The sequence below is a fragment of the Protopterus annectens genome, chromosome 17.part0 (assembly GCF_019279795.1).
Source record: "Protopterus annectens isolate FY-2018-M chromosome 17.part0, PAN1.0, whole genome shotgun sequence".
In the NCBI taxonomy this organism is placed as follows: Eukaryota; Metazoa; Chordata; order Ceratodontiformes; family Protopteridae; genus Protopterus; species Protopterus annectens.
Genome location: NC_056751.1, coordinates 553,764,443 through 553,791,751, shown reverse-complemented (window position 1 = coordinate 553,791,751; position 27,309 = coordinate 553,764,443). Strand labels below are relative to the sequence as shown.

General features: G+C 40.5%; 1 protein-coding gene across 1 annotated transcript in view; it reads left to right on the top strand.

Annotated features, from left to right (window-relative positions):
* Positions 1–27,309, top strand: part of CTSD (cathepsin D) — a 267,770-nt gene that overhangs the window by 187,173 nt on the left and 53,288 nt on the right. Inside the window, exon 7 of the mRNA XM_044059071.1 lies at positions 19,166–19,310. Coding sequence (XP_043915006.1) covers positions 19,166–19,310 — 145 coding nt within the window. The remainder of the gene's footprint in view (positions 1–19,165; positions 19,311–27,309) is intronic.

Genomic DNA, 27,309 nt, shown 5'->3' with positions numbered 1-27,309 from the left:
GAGCCTTCCCTAGCAATCTGTGGAGAAGGGGGAAAAAGAAGGAAGATTAATTGTTTGACTCAAAGGCAAATCATTGACTACGTTGAGCATAAAAAAGGATAAGTACAAAGAGGCATTCTGTCTTTGTGAAAAACAAAAAAGGTGGAATTGCTATGAGTGTCTGCAGTTCAGAGACTCTTTTAGCAGTAGTAAATGCCAGTAACAGTGCCATCTTCCAAGTACAGTGCAGCAAGGAGGAGAAAACTGCAAGCTCAAAAGAAACTTGAGATCATTTCTCCAGAGCAAAATTAAGGTCCCAAGAAGGAGGAGGAATGGGTTTTCTTGGGGGGCTACTATAAAGGACACCTTTCAAAAATTGTTTGACTTCAAAACAAAAAGCAAGGGGTGGATTCAAAGATAGACAAGCAGATGAATATGTCAGACCTGCATTGAGCAACTTACAAAAATAAGAAAGGATTGCAGGAATATCCAAAGAAAAGGGGTTGAGGTCATGCTTGAAACACTAATCAGAAAATCTCTTCCATTTACCCTCATAGGATTTTCTAGTAGTGGGTTTTCTGGCCTGTTGCAAAACTCAAAGCACTTTCTCTGAAAATTGGCATCTAAGAGGAATCAAAAAATCACACACAGAGTCAACTAAACAGTGGGCAAATGAAAGTGAATGAGAGATCTCGTGTCCTGTGTGAGAAGATCCAGTCTGTGAGGTAACTTGTAATGATTGCCCCTTGCCAGATGAAATAGAGGGGGAAGCCAGTGCTGTCTGGGTGAAAAGGGAGTCACCAACAAGATTTTGGGACTGCCCCACATGATCTTTTGCAGGATATTTGGTAGCAGAGGAAGACGGAGATAGGCATACAGAAAAATCCCCTTCCAGGAAAAAGACAGGGTGTCCACTTTTCAAGCCAGGGTATTTGACACTGGGGAACAGAACTGGGGAAGTTTTCTATTCAGAGAGGAGGCAAAATACCCTGCTGATGTACTATGTCTAGGAACACCTCCCAGTGAAGAATCTATTCATGAGAATCTATCCTGGACCTTCTCAAAGTGTCTGCCAAAGGTTGTGCTATGAGGGAATGTAACTCAACTGAAGAAACAATCGATGGCATACCACAAAATTCCAAGTCTGAAGAGCCAGTCATCAGTGAAGTTAAGACTTTGTGCCCCCTTGCTTGTTGATGTACCGCATGGCTTTGGTATTGTAGGTGAAAATCCTTAGAGGATCTGGAACTCAAAGAGATTGGAAGGCATGAAGGACCAGAATGAAAGCTCTCATCTCCTTGTTGTTGATGTGGTCTGCCAGTTGCTGGTAAGACCAAAGTCCCTGGACCTGGAGGTTGCTGGAGAAAGCTACCCAGCATTGATCAACTGCATCTGTGTATAGCTCCTTAGTGGGTAAAGGAACATGAAAATATAGACCTGTATTCAGGGAAAGCTGGTGAATCCACCAGTGGAGCTCAAGCTTGAGACAGGGCAAGACAGAAAAGGAAAAATACAGTGGATGGCAGTGCTGAAGCTAAACAGTCTTGAGATACCTCTCATATGGAGTTAGGAAAAGGGAACCATTGGATTAGTGGATGCCGTGTACCCTAGAGCTTGCAGAAATGTCCTTGCAGGAAGGACTGGAAGATGGAGAAGAGACTGAAAATAAGCAATCAAAGACAGGACCTTGGGGTGGGATGCAATTCATGTAAATCATGTATCCAAGAAACATTTGGTCCTGAAAGGGGGGGTCAACACAGACTTTTTCAGATTTAGGGTGAACCCCACACTGCAAAGAAGCATGGTGAAGTGAATTTCCCGAAGTAGCACCTGCTGAGAGGAGGGCTTGAATCAAAAGATCATCCAAATGAGGAAATATCTGAATTCCCTGAATTTTGCAGAGGGCTACCACTGGAGTCAGACATTTGGTAAAGACCCTCGGAGCTGTAGAAACACCAAAAGGCAAAGCAGAAAATTGATAATGTGAGGAAGAAACAGAGAAAAGTAAAAACTTCCTGAAGAGATGTTGAATAGGAATGTGTAGGTAAGCATATTTCAAATTCAGGGGAACCAGAAAAGCTATAGGAAACAACAGTGGAACCAGTGTCTGCTGAGACAACATCCTGAAGGAAGAAAGTTTTAGAAAAGTGTTGAGAAAGGAGAGATCTAGAATGGGGCCCCAAGCTCTCTCATTCCTGGACCCAGAAACATCCTGGAGTAAAAAATCCTGCCCTGCTGAGATGGGGCAAACAGGCTGCATAGTTTGCCTATACTGAAAGATCCTGAAGAACAAAAAGAAAATGAGGCAGCTGGCAAGAAGGTGATTGAGGAAGGCCTGAGAATGGGAAAGGGACATCCAAACCATAAAATGACCATTTTGGATAATGGAAGTCACCCAAAAGTCAGTGGTGATCTGTTGCCAGACAGGAAGAGAAAGTCAGCTAGAGAGACAGAGGAATCTGGCCAAAAGGTAAAAGTGGTTGAATGTCAAGTAGAAGCAGATTTGTCAGGGAAAGCAGGCTTTTGACCCTTTGAATACTAAGAAGTCTTGTCAGGAAAAACTCTGTTGGAAGCCCATTTACTTCTATAAGGCTATCTAGGCTGCCTACAAAGGAAGATGAAAAACTTCTATGAAATTTAGGAAAAGGAGAAATAAAGATTTGTTTCAGATCTTGCATAACTTTACCCTTATCTTGTAAGGTCTTAAAAACCTCAGCAGCTGCAGTGCCAAAGAGATTCTGGTTGCCCAAAGGAGAATCCAATAATTTAGCCTTGATGTCCTCAAGAAGAGCCTGTAGGTACAACTCAGAGTACCGCCTCATCACAGATCCAGAAACAGCAGCCCTAGATGTAGTATCAGCAGCATCATAGGTGCATTTAATAAAATGATGCAACTGAGAGTACCACTTCATCACAGATCCAGAAACAGCAGCCCTAGAGGAAGTATCAGCAGCATCATAGGTGCATTTAATAGAATGATGGAGCCACCTGAGAAGCAGAATTTAAACAGAAAATGGTAGAAGCATTTGCCTGAGAGTCAGAGACCCAGGCTTAGAAGGAAGAGCCAGTACATACCTAGGCATATGAGTCTGCTAGTTAATGGCCTTGAAAACTAAGGTAGCAGAAGTGTACACTTTTTTTCCATACCTGTCCATAGCATGGCTGTATTTATTAGAAGGCAAAAGCTTAGAGGTGGACAGCAACTTAGATGGATTACCAGTAGCCACAGAAATAACAGATGGATCAGAGGAAAGACTTTTATACAAAAGTCTTCTTAGGGGCAGGAGGCTGGGGATCAGGGGCCTGAGAAGCCTATTATTGTGGTGTTTTGGTTTTAGCCATGTTTCAGTTAACACTACGACCTCTGGTTTATATAAAGCAAGTAGGGCATGGAGGTCTTGTATTTTGTTAAGTATAATTCTAACATTTATGTTGAAATATAGGAGAGATGAGGTAGGTCTGTGGTATAGTGGATTTAGGTGATTTGGGATTGTGCTATTTGGGGTATGGGGTCTTGGATTGGGGTTAATGTTGCCACAGCAAGTGAGTGCTTGGAGTAGCTGTTGGTAGAGTTTAGTTAACTTTTGTATGATTTTCGCTGGTCTTAGAGAAGTGTGCAGGTTAGTTTTATATGTCAGTTTTTTTGTATAAATAAGGAAAGGGTTTCCAGTAGTTGAGATCATTTGGTGATATAGGGAAGGTTTTTATGTTTACAGGACTGGTTATGGATTGTGTTTGCCATGGGGGTGGGGTGTTGATATGAAGTTGAGTGTGGTAAGAGGTGAGGATGGTAAGAAGGAGTAGGATGGAGACTGTTATTTGGAAGAGTAATGCTTTCAATAACTGGGTAGATTTGATGTAGTACATTTTAAGTAGCTTCAGAAAGGGTGGTAGTGTAAAAGGTAAAATCTATGTGTGTTAGGGGTGGGTGTAGTAATAAGGGAGTAGTAGTAAGGATGTGGTGGAGTGTGTTACTATGGGAATATTAGGTGTGTTGTGATAGGATAATTGGGAATGTGAGAATTGATGGAGGGTGTGGCTTGTATGTATAAGTTTAAGTGATAAGGGTGTGGGTGGGAATGGGGGTAGGGTAGGGGAGCGAAGTGAGCCCGAATATTAGCGAGGGCAAGTGGAGCAGGGCTACACCATCCTGGAGGTGCTGTGTTTCTACAAATAAAACAATCAGTGGGCGTGATTGCTAGTAGAAAAACAGGATGGATAAAGTTGATAGTTTGTAGGCACTTCTTCCTGTTATTCTGTTTTATTTGTTTTTGTGCCTAGATCTATGGAGAAGGATTATACAGGCAGTTCACAGAGAACAAGGCTAAGAAGGTAAGTGGAGGGATAGTGGAGAGGGGAGTTCCTGGGTGAGAGTAGATAGAGGGAGGAACAGACGAGTAAGGTGAGGCATGGGGGTTATAACAGTGGGAGACTGGACTGAAATGGGAAAGAGTTAGCAGAGAGTGGGCAGTCATAAGGTAGGTAGGCAAGAGAACAAATTGAAGGCTGGTGGAGAAGGGGGAGTGGTGGTGGGGTATGCAGAGATGTGTTGAGGCTGACCAGGTGCAGTATAAAAATTGGCACAAAAGTAGGTTCTGAGGTAAGGGTAAGTAACACATATGTTAACACATACTTTGTACTGTGATAGCACTGTTGCAGGAGAGGATTCCACCGACGGATCAACACTCTAGGGGGAGTGGGTGGTCTTCTTGAGTTGGCTGGTGGTAGCAAAACCTTTTTGAAGGTGCCTGGGACCTGTAAAGTAAAGACAGAGAAAAAGGATAAGGGTGAGGTAAGAAAGAGCATTGTTGGCTTGAACAAGGCAGGAGAGAAGAGGAGTGGAGGTCTGAGCAGGAGGGAGGGAGTAGTACTACTTTTCCCTACTATTAGTGAATTAAAAGATGGCCACTAGCAGTAAATGTATTACAAGTATTCAGTCTGTCAACAACAGGTTATTAACTATAACTCCGCTAGGTACAGCTTAGCAAAGTATGGAGTTGTGTCCTAGCTAGATTTAAATAAACATTACAGTCACAATGGGGCTATATGAATTAGCTGTTTAGCTGTTTACCAGAAAGTGCACTTAAATGTGCATGTTAACAGCATCAGACTACATCCATTAACTCAGCTTGTACGTCCTAAAGTAGCAAGTCTTGCCCTGGCAGCGCTGGGTTAACCAGAAATATAGCAGCAAGGCTTCATGGCTTTATTGTTTGGGAATGATACCAGTATATTATAAAAGATAGAAATAGGTACTAGCACAAGAGGCGACTAAGTGTAAAATGCAGCTAGCACTGTTTCAAAATGTGGGAGTTCTTGGCCTGGTAACAGAGTAATACTCAGATAATTAACAGGACAACTCTATGGTTAATGTGTCCGCCAAACAGTACTAGTAGGCAGTCAGCTTACTTTGATATTTGAGTTCCAGTTAAAGTTTTATGCTAAGGGATGCAGCAATTTAGGTGGAGAAGCTAGCAAATAAAGCCGTGTCCTAATCAATGTAAGCATACATACAACAAGCAGATTAGGTGGAGAAGCTGGGGACTATAAGTATGCCTTTTACAATGTGCTCATAACCACAGACAGGCCCCTGTGAGCAGTTAAACAGCATGGAGAGGCTAGCGACTGTAAGTATATGCATTCCAGAGTGGTACAAACACAATCACTTTCATCACCAGAATTTGTCCATGATTTAAACAGAAGCTAAAGACTATAAGTGTAAGCATGAGCACATACAGACCCATATGAGCAGTTAGACAGCATGTAGAAGGTAGCGACTATAAGTATATACTTTCCAAAGTATTACAAACACATACAATCACTTTCATCACTTCAGAACTTGTCTATCATTTACACAGAAGCTAGCGACTATAAGTATATACATTACAAAGTGTTACAAACACACACACATTCACTTTTGTCACTTCAGAACTTGCTTATCATTTAAAAAAGCATTAACACATGCAGTTCCTTTCCTTACTTACACAGCATAGAATACATACACTAGTGACTATAAGTATATACTTTGCAGAGTGCTACAAACACATAGAAACACTTTTGTCACTTAAGAAGATGTATAATCCCTTTCGTCATCTAAATGACATAACCACATGCAGTTCCTTTCCTTACTTAAACAGTAGAGGTACATACATGCATTTTCACTGTAGGAGGACTTAAACAGTAAGCAAATTAACTAACATTAAGAATTAACTTGGTACAGTTTGACCAATACATTTCAAGTTCCCATTTCAGCAAGTATGTCATTCAGTAGAAGAGATTGCAAAACCATTCAGATATGAAGGCAACTGTACTGATGTATCCAAGTTTAAAACAGAATAAAATACAGCTTTGTTGCAATTCCTATCCCCCAAAACTGAGAGCCTACCTGGTCAGCTTGTGCACACTACCATGGCTAGGGGCTTGGTGATTGGAAAAAATGGCGCAGAAGCCTAAGTGTGGCTTTTATCAGATGCAATGCATCATGGAAGGGGGGAGGGTGATGTAGTGTCTCGAGTACTGAGAAAACAGATTCCTAGTAGCACCAGTAGTTGGTGTAGCACCGTCCTGGAGGTGCTGTTTTTCTACAAATAAAACAATCAGTGGGTAGGATTGCTAGTAGAAAAACAGGATGGACAAAGCTTATAGTTTGAAGACACTTCTTCCTGTTATTCTGTTTTATTTATTTTTGTGCCTAGATCTATGGAGAAAGATTATGCAGGCAGTTCACAGAGAACAAGGCTAAGAAGGTAAGTGGAGGGATAGTGGAGAGGGGAGTTCCTGGGTGAGAGTAGACATAGGGAGGAACAGACGAGTAAGGTGAGGTAGGGGGTTATAACAGTGGGAGACTGGACAGAAATGGGAAAGAGTTAACAGAGAGTGGGCAGTCATAAGGTAGGTAGGCAGAAGAACAAATTGAAGGCTGGTGAAGAAGGGGAAGTGGTGGTGGGGTATGCAGAGATGTGTTGAGGCTGACCAGGTGCAGTATAAAAACTGGCACAAAAGTAGGTTCTGAGGTAAGGGTAAGTAACACATATGTTAACACATACTTTGTACTGTGATAGCACTGTTGCAGTAGAGGATTCCACCGATGGATCAACACTCTAGGGGTAGTGGATGGTCTTCTTCAGTTGGCTGGTGGTAGCAAAACCTTTTTGAAGGTGCCTGAGACTTTGTACTGTGATAGCACTCTTACAGGAGAAGATTCCACCGATGGATCAACACTCTAGGGGGAGTGGGTGGTCTTCTTGAGTTGGCTGGTAGTAGCAAAACCTTTTTGAAGGTGCCTGGGACTTTGTACTGTGATAGCACTGTTACGGGAGAGGATTCCACTGATGGATCAACACTCTAGGGGGAGTGGGTGGTCTTCTTGAGTTGGCTGGTAGTAGCAAAACCTTTTTGAAGGTGCCTGGGACTTTGTACTGTGATAGCACTGTTGCAGGAGAGGATTCCACTGATGGATCAACACTTTAGGGGGAGTGGGTGGTCTTCTTGAGTTGGCTGGTGGTAGCAAAACCTTTTTGAAGGTGCCTGGGACCTTGTCAGCTTGTGCACACCACCGCGTTTAGGGGCTTGGTCTATATTAATATGTCAAAAGACATATTCACCGAACACTTCTTAATCAACACAGAAATATTGACTTGTCAAAAACCCAAACAGCCAAGTCAGTGAATTTTTTCCCAGGGGAAAAAAATTACTTGGCCATCATCGGGGATTTGCCATTTTCCCCACTGTACTGCAATCACAGAGTTGGTATATTTAGTTGGGGAGTGTGGGGGGTTAAGCCCCCCACATTGTAGGATTTGAAAGTGTGTTTTTTTTTCTGCATGGCTGAGCTATTTTTTTCCCCTAGGAAAAAATTTGCTAACTCGGCCATTCAGGTTTTTGACAAGTTGATATTTCCATGTCAATTAAGAAGTGTTCAGTGAGCATGTCTTTTGACATGGTAATATAGGCCCGCTTAGATTCAATGAGGGTACCAGGCAGCTCTTCCCTAACAAGTATTTGGGGAATCCCCATAAGACCCTCCAAGATAATCAGCAGTGGTTTCCCCCTCCACATCTGCAACAGATGCAGGCAGAGCCTTGGTGGATGTGCAGGTAGGAAGCCCGATGTCAGCCTCCAACTGGGTCGCAACAGAGGAAGCTGGCATAGGCACTGAGTGGTTCTCAAGTCTTTCATTCAATTCAATGAAGACATTTAGAGGATACTGGACATTCATTGAGTCAGAGCACTCCTTTTCGGCTTTTTTCTTAAGTGGAGGCTAAGGGTCAGGGTGAGCAGATTCAGAAGCCATAGTACCCTGAGCTAATAGTTTTAAACTCTGGTTCTCCAAGTAAAGGGACAGCAGATGACTGCAGAGAGTCTTGGGGGCAAATACCTGACAGATATCACACTGAGTGTATTTGTGCATAGCATCCAAACAATAAGGCACTGCTCATGTCTGTCTTTATGGGGAATCTGCCTCCCACACTCACATTTTCCCTTCCTGGATGACATGTAAAAAGGTAAAACCAAAAGAAGAAAAAGAAGAAGTAACATACCCCAACAGGGGACTTATCATTAGCAGGCTTGGTAGCTGAACCAACATGACAGATGTCTTACAGACCAAAAACAAGGTAGCATTCTGACTGGCAGCAAAGAAGTTCTGAGAATTAGGCACTTGTACTTCACATATGTATCTTACTTCTTGGATGTAAGACATGCTTCTGATGTATGGAACCTGGAAGGTGTAAAGGCCTTGTTATGCTGACTGGACATTCAGCTATCCTCAGCAGGATATTCCAGTTGTAAAGAATACTGCAACAGTGATAAGGAAAGACATCTATGTAATGCGTGCATTGTTTACCATTGCCCCTATGATGTTCACATTCATATGGAGTGAAAAGGTGCTATTTTAATTTTGCTTTTAATTTTGCTTGGAACCATTCTGATATTTGCTGTTTTTGGAATGCCAACAGGAAGCTGATTTAAAGAGGTCAGTTTTATCTTTGAATGTATTACTGACAACCAGTCTAAGTAGGGGTTTAGTGCGGGTTCTGCCATTGTGTTCAAGTATGCTGTCATTATATGTGATTGCGTTGTCATTCATTGTGTGTGATCATTATACGTGAGCACATTGTCCATGTGTGCTAGTCTGCTATTATTATACGTGTGTGTACAAGTGTGCTTTCATTATATGTGAGTCCATTGTTATTGTTGTGTGTGTGCGCGCATGCACGCGAGAGCATGTTGTCATTATATGTGAATGCGCTGTCATTTTGTGTGAGTCTGCTGCTATTATATGCGAGTGTGGTGTCATTATACATGAGTACGTTGTCATTGTGACTGTGATGTCATTATATGAGTACATTGTCATGTGCGAGTGTGTTGCCATTATATGTGAGTGCGTTGTTCATGTGTGCTAGTGTGTTGTTATATGTGAGTGTGCTGTTATTATATATGAATGCATTGTCATTTGTGTAAATGTGCTATTGTTATATGTGAGTAAGTTGTCACTGTGTGTGAGTGTGCTGTCATTATATGTGAGTACAAAATAATCCAAAGTACTGCTATATGTGAGTACATTGTCATTGTGTGAGTGTGCTGCCATTATATGTAAGTGCATTATCCACATGTGTTATTGTGCTGTTATTATATGTGAATGCATTGTCATTTTGTGTGTGTGCTATTATATGTGAGTGCAGTGTCATTGTGTACGAGTGTGTTGTCATTATATGTTACTGCATTGTCCATGTGTGCTAGTGTGCTGTTGTTATATGTGAATGAGTTGTCACTGTATGAGAGTATGGTGTCATTATTTGTGAGTGTGTTGTCATTTTGTGTGATTGTCTTGTATTATATGCAAGTACATTGTCACTGTTATTTCTGAGTAAATAAGCAGGAGTTTTATTGGCAGGTTTAGTAGTTAAAGTTAGGGCACTGCTGTTGGTTTATTAGTTTATAAATAAGGATGGCTAATAAAAGGGTCTAGATTAGATCACAGAATGCTTAAAAAAGCAAATGGTGATTAATCGACCTTATGTAAGCGAAAGCTTACAATTTCGAACTGTCAGAACTGCGATTTTTTTTCCTAGGGAAAAAATCGCTGTTCCAACAAAAAAATAAAAATAAAACACTTTAAACATTACATTAAGTGGGGGGCTGCACCCCCCACACCCCCCTACTTAAATATACCAACACCGAGACCAGACTACAGTGCTGAAGCGGCCAAGCAAATTTTTTCCCAGGGAAAGAATTTGCGTAAAAGCCGCTTTGATATTTTGCCATTTCAGGCTTTTGAGTTCGACCAAGAAGCATTCGAAAGAATGCGTCTTCGGTCTTCTAATAGGGAACCTAATAAAAGAGTAGCTCTAGCAGTCACCGGTAACCAATGTGTCATTTGTAGTAGGCCGTGTGGATTCAATGGTTACCTATAAAAAATAAACCTGCATATCATATTCATTGTAATCTACAGTAGGATTGTAAGGGTGGTGGAGTGCAGGGCAATTTTCTTAAAATTCTTGCTATTATAGTCATGTCTAAAGCATTGCTGTCTTCCACTCTTTCAGTGTTAATACAGCTGTCCTTTTCTACGTGTAATAAGCCAGTTCAAAAGTGCAGAAGCAGTGATAGTTTCTTAGCTGTTACACTTATTATCATCTTATACCAGTAAACCGGTCATCTCCTTTTTTGTACACAAAAAGTCTCAGGACCCTAGAATGCACAATAAAAGTATTTTATGAACCAAAAAGTGCATTTTATGAGCACCTTTGTCCTTTAAAATGAGAGATGTTTTCTAAACAAAATAAAACGTTGTTGCTGTCTTATGTATAATATTGAAGACGTCATGTAATGATTGTTAAACCAATAAAAATTTTAAGTACTGCTTTAAAAGCTTTTTAAGGTCTAGTAACATAGTAACATAGTAAAGAGCATTTATAAAACTATACATGTATAGTATTTACAAATATGTAAAAATGCCACATCTATGAAATTCATATTTGTATTCTTTGTTTTTCTTAAAAAAAGATGATTTGATTTCCTAAAGGGATGTCAACGTAAGGACAGACTTAATGTTAGTGTGATCATTAAGACAAAGGAAATGAGTGGCATTCAACTTAAGCTGCCAGCATAACTGCTTTTCTAAAATGCTGCTGTAATCGCCACTCCAGTGATCCCTTTTATACTTGTGACAAACCAGTTTGTTTGTAAAAGGATTATTGGCATTATGAAGCCCGTGCACTGGCCCAGCAATCAAGGAGTCTCAATCCTCACCACTAGCACCAGTGAGGTGCATGCACATTGGGAAGGATAACAAGTACACACACAGTAAAGTACAATTTAATACCAGTGAGGGGCGTGCACATTGGGAAGGATAACAAGTACACACACAGTAAAGTACAATTTAACACCAGTGAGGGGGTGCACATTGGGAAGGATAACAAGTACACACACAGTAAAGTACAATTTAACACCAGTGAGGTGCATGCACATTGGGAAGGATAACAAGTACACACACAGTAAAGTACAATTTAACACCAGTGAGGGGTGTGCACATTGGGAAGGATAACAAGTACACACACAGTAAAGTACAATTTAACACCAGTGAGGGGCGCGAACATTGGGAAGGTTAACAAGTATACACACAGTAAAGTACAATTTAACACCAGTGAGCGGCGTGCACATTGGGAATGATAACAAGTACACACACAGTAAAGTACAATTTAACACCAGTGAGCGGAGTGCACATTGGGAAGGATAACAAGTACACACACAGTAAAGTACAATTTAACACCAGTGAGGGGCGAGCACATTGGGAAGGATAACAAGTACACACACAGTAAAGTACAATTTAACACCAGTGATGGGCGTGCACATTGGGAAGGATAACAAGTACACACACAGTAAACTACAATTTAACACCAGTGAGGGGCATGCACATTGGGAAGGATAACAAGTACACACACAGTAATGTACAATTTAACACCAGTGAGGGGGGTGCACATTGGGAAGGATAACAAGTACACACACAGTAAAGTACAATTTAACACCAGTGAGGGGTGTGCACATTGGGAAGGATAACAAGTACACACACAGTAAAGTACAATTTAACACCAGTGAGGGGTGCACATTGGGAAGGATAACAAGTACACACACAGTAAAGTACAATTTAACACCAGTGAGGGGGTGCACATTGGGAAGGATAACAAGTACACACACAGTAAAGTACAATTTAACACCAGTGAGGGGTGCACATTGGGAAGGATAACAAGTACACACACAGTAAAGTACAATTTAACACCAGTGAGGCGTGCACATTGGGAAGGATAACAAGTACACACACAGTAAAGTACAATTTAACACCAGTGAGGGGTGCACATTGGGAAGGATAACAAGTACACACACAGTAAAGTACAATTTAACACCAGTGAGGCGTGCACATTGGGAAGGATAACAAGTACACACACAGTAAAGTACAATTTAACACCAGTGAGGGTGCACATTGGGAAGGATAACAAGTACACACACAGTAAAGTACAATTTAACACCAGTGAGGGGTGCACATTGGGAAGGATAACATGTACACACACAGTAAAGTACAATTTAACACCAGTGAGTGGCGTGCACATTGGGAAGGATAACAAGTACACACACAGTAAAGTACAATTTAACACCAGTGAGGGCGAGCACATTGGGAAGGATAACAAGTACACACACAGTAAAGTACAATTTAACACCAGTGAGGGGCGTGCACATTGGGAAGGATAACAAGTACACACACAGTAAAGTACAATTTAACACCAGTGAGGGGGGTGCACATTAGGAAGGATAACAAGTACACACACAGTAAAGTACAATTTAACACCAGTGAGTGGGGTGCACACTGGGAAAAATAACAAGTACATACACAGTAAAGTACAATTTAATACCAGTGAGGGGTGTCCACATTGGGAAGGATAACAAGTACACACACAGTAAAGTACAATTTAACACCAGTGAGGGGCGTGCACATTGGGAAGGATAACAAGTACACACACAGTAAAGTACAATTTAACACCAGTGAGGGGGTGCACATTGGGAAGGATAACAAGTACACACACAGTAAAGTACAATTTAACACCAGTGAGGGACGTGCACATTGGGAAGGATAACAAGTACACACACAGTAAAGTACAATATAACACCAGTGAGGGGTGCACATTGGGAAGGATAACAAGTACACACACAGTAAAGTACAATTTAACACCAGTGAGGCGTGCACATTGGGAAGGATAACAAGTACACACACAGTAAAGTACAATTTAACACCAGTGAGGCGTGCACATTGGGAAGGATAACAAGTACACACACAGTAAAGTACAATTTAATACCAGTGAGGGGTGCACATTGGGAAGGATAACAAGTACACACACAGTAAAGTACAATTTAAATCCAGTGAGGCGTGTGCACATTGGGAAGCATAACAAGTACACACACAGTAAAGTACAATTTAACACCAGTGAGGCGTGCACATTGGGAAGGATAACAAGTACACACACAGTAAAGTACAATTTAACACCAGTGAGGCGAGCACATTGGGAAGGATAACAAGTACACACACAGTAAAGTACAATTTAACACCAGTGAGGGGTGCACATTGGGAAGGATAACAAGTACACACACAGTAAAGTACAATTTAACACCAGTGAGGCGTGCACATTGGGAAGGATAACAAGTACACACACAGTAAAGTACAATTTAACACCAGTGAGGGCATGCACATTGGGAAGGATAACAAGTACACACACAGTAAAGTACAATTTAACACCAGTGAGGGGTGCACATTGGGAAGGATAACAAGTACACACACAGTAAAGTACAATTTAACACCAGTGAGGGGTGCACATTGGGAAGGATAACAAGTACACACACAGTAAAGTACAATTTAACACCAGTGAGGCGTGCACATTGGGAAGGATAACAAGTACACACACAGTGAAGTACAATTTAACACCAGTGAGGGGCATGCACATTGGGAAGGATAACATGTACACACACAGTAAAGTACAATTTAACACCAGTGAGGGGCGTGCACATTGGGAAGGATAACAAGTACACACACAGTAAAGTACAATTTAACACCAGTGAGGGGCGTGTACATTGGGAAGGATAACAAGTACACACACAGTAAAGGACAATTTAACACCAGTGAGGGATGTGCACACTGTGATGGATAACAAGTACACACACAATAAAGTACAATTTAACAGCAGTGAGGGGCGTGCACATTGGGAAGGATAACAAGTACACAAACAGTAAAGTACAATTTAACACCAGTGAGGGGTGTGCACATTGGGGGGATAACAAGTACACACACAGTAAAGTACAATTTAACACCAGTGAGGGGCGTGCACATTGGGAAGGATAACAAGTACACACACAGTAAAGTACAATTTAACACCAGTGAGGGGTGTGCACATTGGGAAGGATAACAAGTACACACACAGTAAAGTACAATTTAACACCAGTGAGGGGCGTGCACATTGGGAAGGATAACAAGTACACACACAGTAAAGTACAATTTAACACCAGTGAGGGGCGTGCACATTGGGAAGGATAACAAGTACACACACAGTAAAGTACAATTTCCCTTAAGAGCACACAGAGATCACAGTCAATCTGGGGCTGGTTTCTCCCTTTCTCTCCAGATCCCCAATAAGACTCCCCACTGGCACAGCTGTAGAGTGGGATCCTTTGCCCGGGTCTCAAGCTAAGTCCTCCTAACACTCTCTCTGTCCAGCCAGTGCTTCATGTCCCTGACAAGTAGCTGACACATACACACACACTTTGAAATATGATTTATATACAACCACACAGACACTCCTGGGGAAGGCTGGCACAGGTTCACTAGCTGTGTCCCTTCTGTCCAGGCTATAAGGTAGTAATCACTGTCACCAGGACCCTTACGTATCAGCTACTAAAAAGGCCCTTAACAAAGGGTGTCCAATTATTACTGTGCAATATTATTATCCAATTACTAAGTGTGACCAGAACTTTTAAAGGCTTATTAGAGTAGCTTGGCCAGTATCAGTATATACATGCAATGTACTCTAGAGCTTAATTTATCTCTACACAAAACAGCCACAGTTGAAAGGTTTAAAAATATTTAATAATAAACAATAAAAACACAAGACAATACTTCTTACTACACAGTGCTAGTCAAGAGTTCAGAGATCGCAGGAAAATGCTTAAAATAATACAGTATAATAGTTCTGACATCAGTATAGAAAACAGCTAGTCTAAACTTACTATTTTCTGTTTCTTAAGAGCAACACTAAAGCCTAAGATCCTGCTTACATACAGACAGAGTAAGGCAAGTGCTGGTGAGTTGTCAGTTCTGAAGACAAATGCAAAATGCTCTGATTCTCTCTCTCTCTGTCCTTACATTGATAACACAGTACCACTGACTCATTTCACATTACATCATTATTCTCTGTTTCCCAGGCTAACAGAAACTCAGAGTGTAACAGCCCTTTTGATCTTGCATATGGTCTGGAAGCCAGAGCAATAAAAGACATTATACATGTAAATTCTAGCCATTAACTCTGATCTCAAAACAATAGGAAGAATTCCTTCATTCAGACATCCCAGCTCCGAGTTTTGAGATCAAACAACTATCCAATGCTTGACTTATCAGCTTTCCTCCAGCAGAGTGCAATGTGGTTACATTTTTGAAGTTCAACATTTACCAGCATTTTCTTATATTTAAGAGAACAAGCATGTGGCTTACATTAATATTTACAAATGACAGAATTATCTGTAATATTTTATCTAGCTAGGCTGGCAGCCTTCACATATCTTCACAGGCATCTATGCTATTTATTTCACATTAATGTCCCTAAATACACTGTGACAAGTTCTGTATGGTCTTACCTACACAGAAGCCATCACAGCCAGTACCATACCAGTATAAATTATTCTTATTTTATTACAGTCATTATTGCCCTTTAGATTCAATCTTGTCATCATGTACACTTTCAACTCCCTACTTATTCATTCACTTGCTATAAAAAATAAGTTAAGGATAACTGGAAAATTTTAAAATGAATGGAATATGAAGTTTTGGAGGCAGTTTTAGAAAATCCATTTTTTTTTACCAGAATGGTGTCAATCATAAAGAACTGGTTAGAGCGGGATGGCATTTCTAGAAGGAAGTTATATAGTAAAAGCCCACTGGACTTCCATACACACATGTGCTTTCTCCAAATACTGCAGATAATATATATAAAAGATCACATATTAGTCTAACATACAAGGTGGCATCCTCTGTGCTAAAGATCAAGACCAAAATGATCAAAAAGTAACTTTAGTGTCATTCAACCATACACAGGCATAGCATACAGTTGAACAAAATTACATTTCTCCAAAGCTCAACACAAAACAACACTGAAGCACAGAACCAATAACAACACAAAAACACACGTACAGCAGCAGTCAATGAGCCAACTGAAGGCACAAGAAGCTTTGAAACCGAACATGATTTTAAGGACTACAGCACTCAGTACTTCATACCACCGCCATCTCCCACTCCATCCAGCAACAAACAAGTCCTAGTTTTTCCTATGTGCATCCTTCTGATGCCACAGACCTCACAACTGCCGCTACCTGCAGTCCCAAATGACTACACCATCAACATTCAAGCCCCAGTCTTCCTTCCGACCTTCCTTCTGATGTGACCAACCTCCCAAAACTGCTGTATCCATTTGTGTACCATTTTTTGATATGAAGGTTCTTCAGACCCTACCTCATAACTTGTCAGCAGCATAATTTTGGGATTTTTTTCTAATGGTTTGTAGTTGTTAAACCATCTTCTTGGCAAGATTTGAACATTTTAATCTATTTTGGTTATGAAGTAATCATAACATATTAATTTAGAAAATGTTGGAGAAAATATTGATAGTTACCCAAGTTGTGTTTATTTTAGGAATAATTCACAACTGGTTGTGGGTAATGCTGGATTTACACAAGACTGGCTTTGTTTAATCAAGAAAGCTTCAAATTAGCTCAGGCAGGCAATAGGATGTATTTATGGGAGTGTGCATACCCTCTCCTCATATAGGTAGTTATGAAGAGTCTGCATGTCACTCTGAGGGACCAGACATGATCTGTTCCATACCACCTGCCTCTTGTCATTTGGGGAATAGATGGGCCAGCCTGTAAGGGTTCTTAGGCTGGAATCAGTAGGCTTTGTGACTGTCCCGTAGCCCATGTATTCTTGAAGAAATGGGCCGATTTGGATGCATGTAGTGGAACCATCAGGCAGCATCTCTTATAGGTGGGACAGTGGAAATTAAAAAAAAATGATTGCATAAAATTATCTTTCAAAGAAGGTATGAAATTTGTATTCCTTTCAGTCACATGGTGCAGTCATTAAGAACAGAGTGATATCATTTTAAGAATTGGAAATAGCCCCGTTTATGAGCTTGTGCTTATCAGAGCTGACAGAGAAGTTGTCTAAGAGCAGCATCTCATGAATATGACCGTTGTCATTTCTCATTATTACTTGCATTATGATCCCCGATTTCATATATCCACACCTGCATTTGTGCAGCAAAACATTCGGCATTGACAGACTGTCATTAAATGTTAGAAAAATTTGTTTCCCCTTCATGCATCTCATAGTTTGCTTTTTGTCTTCAAGTATTTGCGAGGGACTGTGTATATTGTTAATGACTTCTTTTAAGCATCTTTTTGGAAATGATGTGGGGAGAAAGGGTTTATAGACATTTAACTTTTAACTCCATTAGGCTTTACTTTTATTTCTTTGACTGTTTACATAATTCATTCAAGTGTTGATGTAAGAGTACTTCATTTAGTTCCATTAATTTTTTTTTATTTTTGTCTATGCACAGATGGACATAAAAATAATTTTGTTTGTGTCTGGGTTTATTTTTAAAAGTTTATAGTTTGACAATGTTTCTCTAGATTATGCTTTATCTAAAGCTGTGAGGAGAATGTGGAGCTACAGCACGTCAGCCAAACGCAGTAGCAGAGTTCATTATAGGTTAGTGCAGCAGCTGTGGCGAGGGAGTGGGAGGGGAGTTTAGGTTAAGGAGAGAGAAGGGAGTGTTAGATTTTGGTAGTGGGAGTGGAGTTTTAGGGATAGTGAGTGACTGGGAAGTTTAGATTTGGGGGAGTGGAGTTTTATTTTTAGGGAGAGATCAATGACTGTGGGGTTAGGGAGGGGAGTGCTATGCTTAGGATTAGGGATCAGGTGGGATATTTAGGGATTAACATTTAGGGTTCTAGTGAAACTATGCAGTTTAGCAGGGTTAGGATGTGGAAGGGATAGGTAATTCACTAAGATCAGACTAGCAAGAGTCAGGGTACTTGCCAATTAGGGCATGTGGCAGCAAGCAAGTTACTTAAGAGAGAGCACTTATTGCACACCCTTTTACCTCTGGGCTGATCTAAGAATCTTAAAACAATCCACCCAGTTTTGTATCTCTGCTTCCATTAATGTTCAAGTAAACAGTGCTATGAGATACATTAATAATCAGTTGCAGGACACTAAATGTGTACAGCTTAGCCTTGTATTATTTTTCTTTTGTCGGGGAAGCAAGAATGTAACAGCATGCCAGAATAAAACTAGTTTAATTCTGTTATTTCCATAGGTCTTATTTTAAATTTATGACTGGTACATAGAGGCGCAATGGCGCCCATTTTGTAACCATTATTACTAAGTATTAATGCACCATGCATGGTCTTCAATAACAGAGTTGACAACAGCTAGTATATTATTGATGTTATCCTAACTGGCTTTTATTGCAGATGTTTTCATTTTCCACCCCAAATGGTGTTTCTTGTATTTGTCAGTTAATGCACATCATTTGTTTCTTGTCCCTGAACTTTAGCACTGCTAATATTCCTGTTTTGAATCATATTCTTCAGGATTTTTGTCTCATCGCCATTTTTTATATAGTACTGTGTACATATGATATGATTCTGATTTAGTTATTGAACTGACTGTATACCACTCATGTGAAAGTTTAAACTTCCAGTAGAACTAAAGTAACTGTAAGCTGTGTAATATCTCTGGAGAACAAGCCATACCTGTGGCTGGGTTTTAATCCACTAACAAGCCAGAACACAGCAACTGACTGGTAAATGTGAGACTTGAATTTTGATGATTTATTACACTGTTTTTCTATTTTCTTTGTATCCCAAGGGTGAATATTGAAAGTCAGCTGTTTTTATGTAAAGGGGGTTGTGAAGCTATTGTGGATACAGGGACTTCCCTCATCGCTGGACCTGTTGAAGAAGTCAACGCCCTGCAGAAAGCCATCGGAGCTACTCCTATCACTCAGGGAGAGGTAGGTGCATGGTGGGGGGCTGGGATGATAAAAGTCCTTTTAAGATATTTATTAAATTAATGCTCAGCTATTGGTGCTAGTGTTAAAAAAATCACTGAATTATTAAAACATTTATAACTCTCTGTGCTTTACATTTGGTACAGATAGATAATGTGAACCAGCACTTACGTGATGTCATTGTAGTGTGCTGTAGGCAGAGAATTGTCTAGTATTGTGCCACGTCACAAAATCACCACCATAATGGGCAGATTATTAGTTCCGTGGTTTGCTTCCATTTTAAGATGAGCAAGTGTTCACCTCTTTGTTTGATAGAGGTACTCCTCTCTTGACTGCAGTAGGAATTAAACTGCTTTCTGTTTGCCTATGTCTGGTACATTCTGTGCAGGAAATACTTCAAGAGTAAAGCAACATCAAAGGTATAACAAATGCACTCAGTAACTACAATGTAGGGCTGTTGCTGGATAAGTGCAATGCAGACAATCACAAAACCCACGCAACAGCACCATTTGAAGAGCACCTGCTTTGAATGGATGCTGCTCCCCAACTGTCACCTTTCAGACAAACTACTGTTTTAACCAAGTTTGGATTAATTACATTTGTCACAGTAAATAGAAATTAAATGAGTATCCATCAGAAACATGTTGTGTAAGAAGATTTGTTATAATTTTGTGAAATCCCTTGATAATAATCTTAAAGAAGTTAAGCTACAGGGATTTGTTCAGTAGTTTACTTGTTGAAATTCCTGGTCAAAGGGAAAGCATGTGCAGCGTTAAGTGCCAGATCTTCAATCTGGAATATTCTGCATCTTAGAAGATAAATTAAAGGCTTTCATTTCCCAGCCAGTAAAACTGAAATTACTTGTATATCCTGTTGCTGAAGTGCTCTGCAGTTTAACCACTTTCTGTGAAATAATGTACTACTTTCCTTGAAGCCTGGTCATGCATATTCCAGCAATGACTCCTTGTTTGCTTTTACTTCATGCATTTGGACGTTGCATTAGATTTGTGTGCCCTCTAAGAAACAGTGATCATGCCAGTGATTATCTGTTCAGCAGTTAAGGGTTTAGAATGTCCAGCCCTTCTCAGGCAGCCTTGAGTCATTGTGTTGGTCCTTTTCTGGAGTGTGTCTAGTCACATCCTCCTTGGGTACAGGCTTTAAAACTGTACATACTACTTCAAAAGTGTCTCACCAGGTAACTGTACAGAAGACATATTTCCCCCTTGTTTTATACCCTAGCTCTCAAGTGTCCTTTATCTTCCTTCATATTTTTGCCTGGTCCCTTATAAGCTTCCACTAAGAGTAGATGAAAGTGAATGCACCAAGAACTGGAATCCAGCCTAATGGTTAAGGTGTTTGCCTTACAAACTCAAGGTGCAGGGTTTGAGCCTTACAAGGGATAATTGGCTGGGCTTAAAATGGCTCGCAAGGGCAGTTAGCCTAGTACTAACCTATGAACCTATGAACCTGTGAGTCTAGTGCACATTGCAGTGTTTAGGATAAACCTTTGGGAGGGTGGCCTAATGGTTAAGGTGTTTGCCCTGCAAACACAAGGTGCAGGGTTTGAGTCTCACAAGGGATAATTGGCTAGGCTTAAAATGGCTCGCAAGGGCAGTTAGCTTAGTACTAACCTATGAACCTATGAACCTATGAAAATATCTTGCCGAAGAGCACTTTTTTGCTGGAGGGAGCAAGTCCATTACACCCCCCCAGATGTGGGTGGTAAGCTCCCCAAACCCTCTGAACTTATATATATCAACTCCATAGTCGCACCAACACGAAGAAGAAGGAAAAAATCCCTCAAAAGGGAATCTCTTCATGCACAACCTGCCGACACTGATTTCCTATGGAGGAACTCCAGTCATCAGCGAGTTAAAGAAGCTTGGGGTAGTCGAAGCTGAAGAGTTCAAGCTTTGTACACCAGGAGGTTACCCCCCACAGAATCTTTGTTTTTCTGGTAAATCACTGAGGATTACAATCAGTCAGTAATGCCAGCTATTAGCAGTTCATACTTATTATTCAAAAATGCATGCTGACAGAACACCTATTCTATAAACTCTTCAGTGAGTTAGAGTAATGCTTAAAATTGTTTTCTTGTTCCCTGTTATTTTTGGGGGGGTTTTCCTTGATACCTGAATTAAGAAGTCGAAATGTATATTTTACACATATCTCTTGAGTGGTGTGCCTATGTGCTGTAACCTCAGTACAGTAAGTAGAGTGTTGAAGGCAGTTGACTTCTAGGTATCTTTTTCATACAGCAGTGGCCAACCTGTCGTTATTCAGTCTGTTTTGTACTGTAGAAGTGCTTCCTTATTTGTTTGACTCTTTTCTTGGTGCATTGTCGTGACTCATGCAATAGACTGTCTTCCCATTTATTTCTGTCTTCTGCTGCGCTGAATGTGACATAGCCTTTAAGTTCCATGCAACTAAATGCACGCTTTCTGCTTTTGCATACTTCAGGAACAGACAACTAAGTGTAAAATCACACATAGACAAAAAGATATACATTTACATGCATGCATACCCAGACACACATGCAGAAGTGGCCCAAAATTATCACTTTTTATTATGAGAAATGTTAAATTTGTTAGTTTTTATGTACAGCAGATATGGTACGTTACAAGTATCATTATCAGGATTCTGCAGACCAGGCATGGTCAGTGATCCTTGACTTATTCTCTGTTTGTATTCTGGATGGTAGGATCACATTCAGAGACCCCATTTGCAACACTGCCTAAACCTGTCTCACTTTGATCAACCTTTCCCACTGCTAGTCTTTCTTTTGACTCTTCCCTAGACTGCTTTTGTGCCATCACCTAATTTATTTAGTTATTTATTTGACATTTGTTAACCGGATTGGTCCAACTGAGCCAGGTGGCCCATTTTCAGTGTAGACCCACGGAGAAAAGCTCTAAATACATAAACTATTACACTGCTTGAAAATATATACAGAGATAGGTAAATCACTAGACAAACTATAACACTACTTAAAAATATAAACAGGTATGGCTATAGGTAAACAAATCTTGATACAGTTAAGCAATAGAGGAGACTTAAAATCAGTCAAACCATACTATGACTTAATAAAAAGAACATAAAAAAATATGTGCCGTATAAAAAAGATAAACCATAGTACCCTAACTTCTAAAGCTGCTTAGGACTAGGTTCAGGGAGGGGGGTTACAGAGGCATGACCTGAGGTGGATTAGGTATTGTTTGAGTGACTTCATAAATTTGTAGGTCTGGGGTATGCTTCTTAAGGTCAAGGGAAGCTTGTTCCATAGGATGGCAGGAGAGTAGCTGTATAAGTTGTGTCCTGCAGATTTCTTAGGTTTATAAATTTGCAATAGGCATTGATCAGAGCTCCTAAGAGGTCTGGAGGGGATATACAGTGAGACTAGTGAGGAAATACTTGGACAGGAGGAGGGTTTATTGATAATGGAGTGAATAATAAGAAGTTGGGTAAGTTTGAGGTAGTTATGACACTCAAGCCAGTTAAGTGGCTTGAGGGCTAGACAGTGATTAGTTTTGGCAGGCATACCAGCAGCAAATCTAGCCACTTTGTCATAGGTGGATTCATGTTTGGAGAGTAGAGTCGTTTGAATGTTAGTAAAGATTTGTGAGCTATAGAATAGATCTGGCAGGAGGTAGGTGTTAGCTAGTGTTATTCTAGAATCAGAGGTGAGGAATTTTTTGTTTCTGTAAAGGAGGCCAAGCTTTTGATGTTTTTTTTAATGCAGTGGTGAACGTGAAGATCGAATTTCAGCTGGTCATCTATGATTACTCTGAGAAGCTTAGTTTCATTATCTGGAGGTATCAGGGAATTGTCAAGAAAAGAGACGGTGAACGAAGATTTAAGAGGGTTAAGTGATTTAGGGAGAAAGAGTAGGAGTTTTGTTTTTTTGGGGTTGAGTATGAGCTGGTGTCTGGTTAGCCAGGTTTCTGTGAGGTTGAAAGATGTTTGTGTGAGGGTTTGAAGGTCAGTTGGGTTATCACCTATGGATATTATGGTGGAGTCATCGGCATACTGTATGAGGGATGAATGGGGCCATGATTTATGGAGTTTATTGGGAAAGATATTAAAAAGAAGAGGTCCAAGGATGGAGCCTTGTGGAACACCTGTTTTGATGGGGAGAAAGGGTGAGAGAGCAGACAGCCATTTAGCAGATTGGTGCCTATCAGAGAGGTAGCTGCTAAACCAAGATAAAGTTGCAGTGAAAAGGTTATGTTGAAAACGTTTTGAGAGAAGAATAAGGTGGGAGACAGTGTCAAAGGCTTTGGACATGTCTAAGAAAAGGCAGGATACAAGTTTGTTGTTATCTCTGGCTAGAGAGATAGTGTTGGTAAATGAGATATGCTATAGTATGTTGAAAGCCATGCTGGTTAGGGGTAATAAGGTTACTATTTAAAAGATGGGCCATGATTTGTTTGTGTATATTGTGTTCGAGAATTTTGGAGAGGGGAGAGAGTATTGCAATTGGTCGAAGGTCAGAGAGTTCTGAGGAATTTCCTCCTTTGTGTATAGGTATGGTATAGAATTTTTCCAAAGAGTTGGAACAAAAGATTCGGTGATGGAGTGGTTGATTAGGATGGAAACTGGGTATGCTATAGATGTAGCAGCATGTTTTAGGAAGGAAGATGGGAGGTTATCTGCTGATATGAATTGGGTAAAACTGAAAAGTTTAATGCAGGTGGTGGGGGTGTTAGTGGTTAGGGTAAACCAATTGATGTTAACATCTCCCAGGATAATGGTTTCATTAGGGATGTGGTCATATAACCAACTAGTTGAGAATCTGTTCTAATAGGGGTATATTTTCACCTGGTGGTATGTAGATGGCAACAACTGATATTGTTTTATGATTGTTGGGCTTAAGAGTGGCTATTAGGATCTTGGCTGGGTGGAAGGAGGGAGGAGAATTAGGTGGGGGGTTAAGGTTAGAAGATTAGAGTATAGAATAGCAACACCTCCACCTTTCCTATGGGATCTGTCAATGCGTAGAATGTTGTATCCTGGGGAGAGGAATTCATTGTCCATGTTGTGAGGCTTTAGCCAGGTTAGGAGAATATTGAGCTATCCAGGAGTGAAATTCTGTAACCTTATTATGGACACTATGAATGTTGATGGAGTAGAAGGAGAGAAAGGTTAGGAGTGTTATGGGGAGTTTGTGGAGTAGATGTGGCGGCAGTTGGCATAACTGAAGGGCCAGGGTTGAGATGAATGTCACCAGAGAGTAGAAGAGTGTTAGGTGAATGAAGGAGAAGAGAAAACACTAGGTAGGGGGTGATGTATTTTTGTTTCATTCTAATGGGTGGGTGACTTGTGGGAGGGAGTTTGATTTTGGATGAACTCAGTTCAGAAGAGGAAAGTAGTGAGGCTGCAATAGGAAAGGAGTAATGTGTGTAGAATTGTGTAAGGTAGGGAGAGGAAGTTGGAGAACTACGGGAAGAGTTAGATGAGTGTAGAAAGAGGTGTAGTTGTAGGTCAGTAGGAAGAGGGAGGAAATGATGAGAGGGAGAAGTAAGGTGGAGGGAGAAGTATAAGGCATAGTAGGGGATGTGCAGTGTATAAGACAGGAAGGAATAGAGTTACGGAGATGAAAGGAAAGAGAGCATGTGTTTATATAATGATGTGTACATAACCTTGTTTTCAGAGAGTCCTTCTTTACTGTGAGATGCCATCCTTTCTGATAAACTCACCACCATCATTATTGTAAATAGGTCTTGAGTTTACTCTCATTTTGATGGTTCTAGGCTTGTTTCACCATGTAGGGGAATACTGTTCCATCTTGTGGTTTCCAAGATTCCCCTCACCAGGAAGTCACCCAAAAACCATGTTACCTGTATCACTTTCTGTTAATGAAGTGATTAATTAATCAGTTATTCTTTTCCTTGCTGTACTTAATTTCTCTGACTGTGCCTCCTAGTGACTGGAAACGTCTCTGGGTGTACCTCCTAGTGACTGGAAACATCTCTGGTTGTGCCTCCTAATGACTGGAAACTTCTCTGAACGTGTCTCCTAGTGACAAAAAATTTCTTGGCTCACATTCCAGGATTATCTCTGTTATGGTGTCCATGACCATCTGTGTTATATCTCAGGCCAGAGGTCGGCTGTCTCTCCCACTCTTCCTGTTGCTGTATCTTGTTTGCATTCATCACCTTCCCCGCTGACTCATCTGTAGCAGCACTGTCCTTGAGCTGAATACCTCTACCCCTTCATTCTACTGCTCTTTTCACCCCATCACCTCACTTATGTGCACTGTTTAACCATCTGCTTATCTGTTAATCTTCTAATGACGCCATCTAGAAAAAGGAGCTACAAGGAAGATTGTGCTTGTTTCCACATAAGATGGAGATCTGCAGCAGAGCTGGTACATAGAACATAAATGGGATGGGAACTGGTTAGATTAGATGCAGGAGTACGTGTCCATTTAGATTCAGAACATAGTAATGCATTTTGCCACACACACCACAACTCAGCATGCACAGTGACATAGCTAGCCTTTGTATTACATGTACCACAACACGACACATGCAAAGACATAATTAGGCTTACTCCACTCACACCACAAATCAAAATGCACAAAGAAATAGCAAGGCATATGCACACAAAAACTAAACACACACCAGAAAGTAGTTTGGCTTACTCTACACATACAACAACTCAGCATACAGAAGGGCACAGATAGGCATATGCCATTCACACAAGTATGTACTTACAAGGACATTGCTAGGCTTAATCCAAGCATGCCACAACTTTTCATGCATTATGACTTAACTGTGTGTCATGCACACCACAATTCAGCACACAGAAAAATACAAACAGGCTTATGCCATGCACACTATAACTCAATGTGCATAGTAACATAGCTGGGCTTTTGTCACATTGGTCACAAGGTGTAATGTTTTAAAAATTATTTTGCTTTGTGCAATGAGTTGCAGTAGAATTTCAAATTGTGTATCTTAATGCTTTTCTTTTCAGAATGTCTTGATTGCTTTTTGTCCCTATAATATGGAAAGGGTACAATGTTCAGAAAAGATGAATTGCCTATGGTGGGATTAGGGGCATTACATTTATTGGTGTCTGTGAATCCTGGCTTTACCCTAACGGATGTACACACAACTGAAGCAACCAAAATCAGGGTGCTGTTTGGATTCTATGCACTTCATTGTGATTAAACTGTAAACAGTCTTTAGACTGTTTGAAACTTGTCTTCATTAAAGTATAGGGAAAATGAGTGAAGGGCAAACAGTTAGGACACAAACTGATGTAACAGACATCAGTTATCTAATCCAAAGCAGTAATGAAGTACTGCTCACTTTATGGTACTCAGAAGGAAAAGTGAAGCAGTAGCTAGACTAAAACAGCTAGATTGGCTTTGTAGAGTGACAAGTGTTTATCACAGTATTTTCCAGTCTTTATCTATGGAGTTTTACTGTGGATTCAAACCTTCCTTGGATTTTTGTATGTTTATTCTTTTTGATGGTATATACCTGCAACAAATGCAAATCTTTCCCTCCCTGTTTTACTTAAACATTTGCTCATGGACTCTAACATTGTTCCCAGCATCCTGTCAACGTTTTGTGCCCAGTCCTAATGATACAGTGCCATCAGTGTTTACGTAAATAAACCCTGAAATGGAAGGGAAGAGCGTTATTGTATGCAACACCTAAAAACAGCCAGCAAATCCAACTGTGTCATTAGCCAAGAGGAGTCTTTAACAGGTTTAAACTGCAGTTACCAGTAGAGAAAAGAGCACAAAGTCAGAAGGAAAACAGACAAACCTAAACGTGGTGTTGTTATACTACTGCTGGCAAGTTTGGGAAATGCAACAGAACAAAAACTGCACCGTCAGCTGCCTCATGCGGTCCACAACACATCATCCTGTTTTGGAACAATTTAATTGTGTTGACAGAGACACGTATATGCTGTATGAAAGAGATTTCCCCTGAAATATTTCAGCAAGACACTAAGAAGAGTAAATCATTGAGTTCTGGTGTACAGC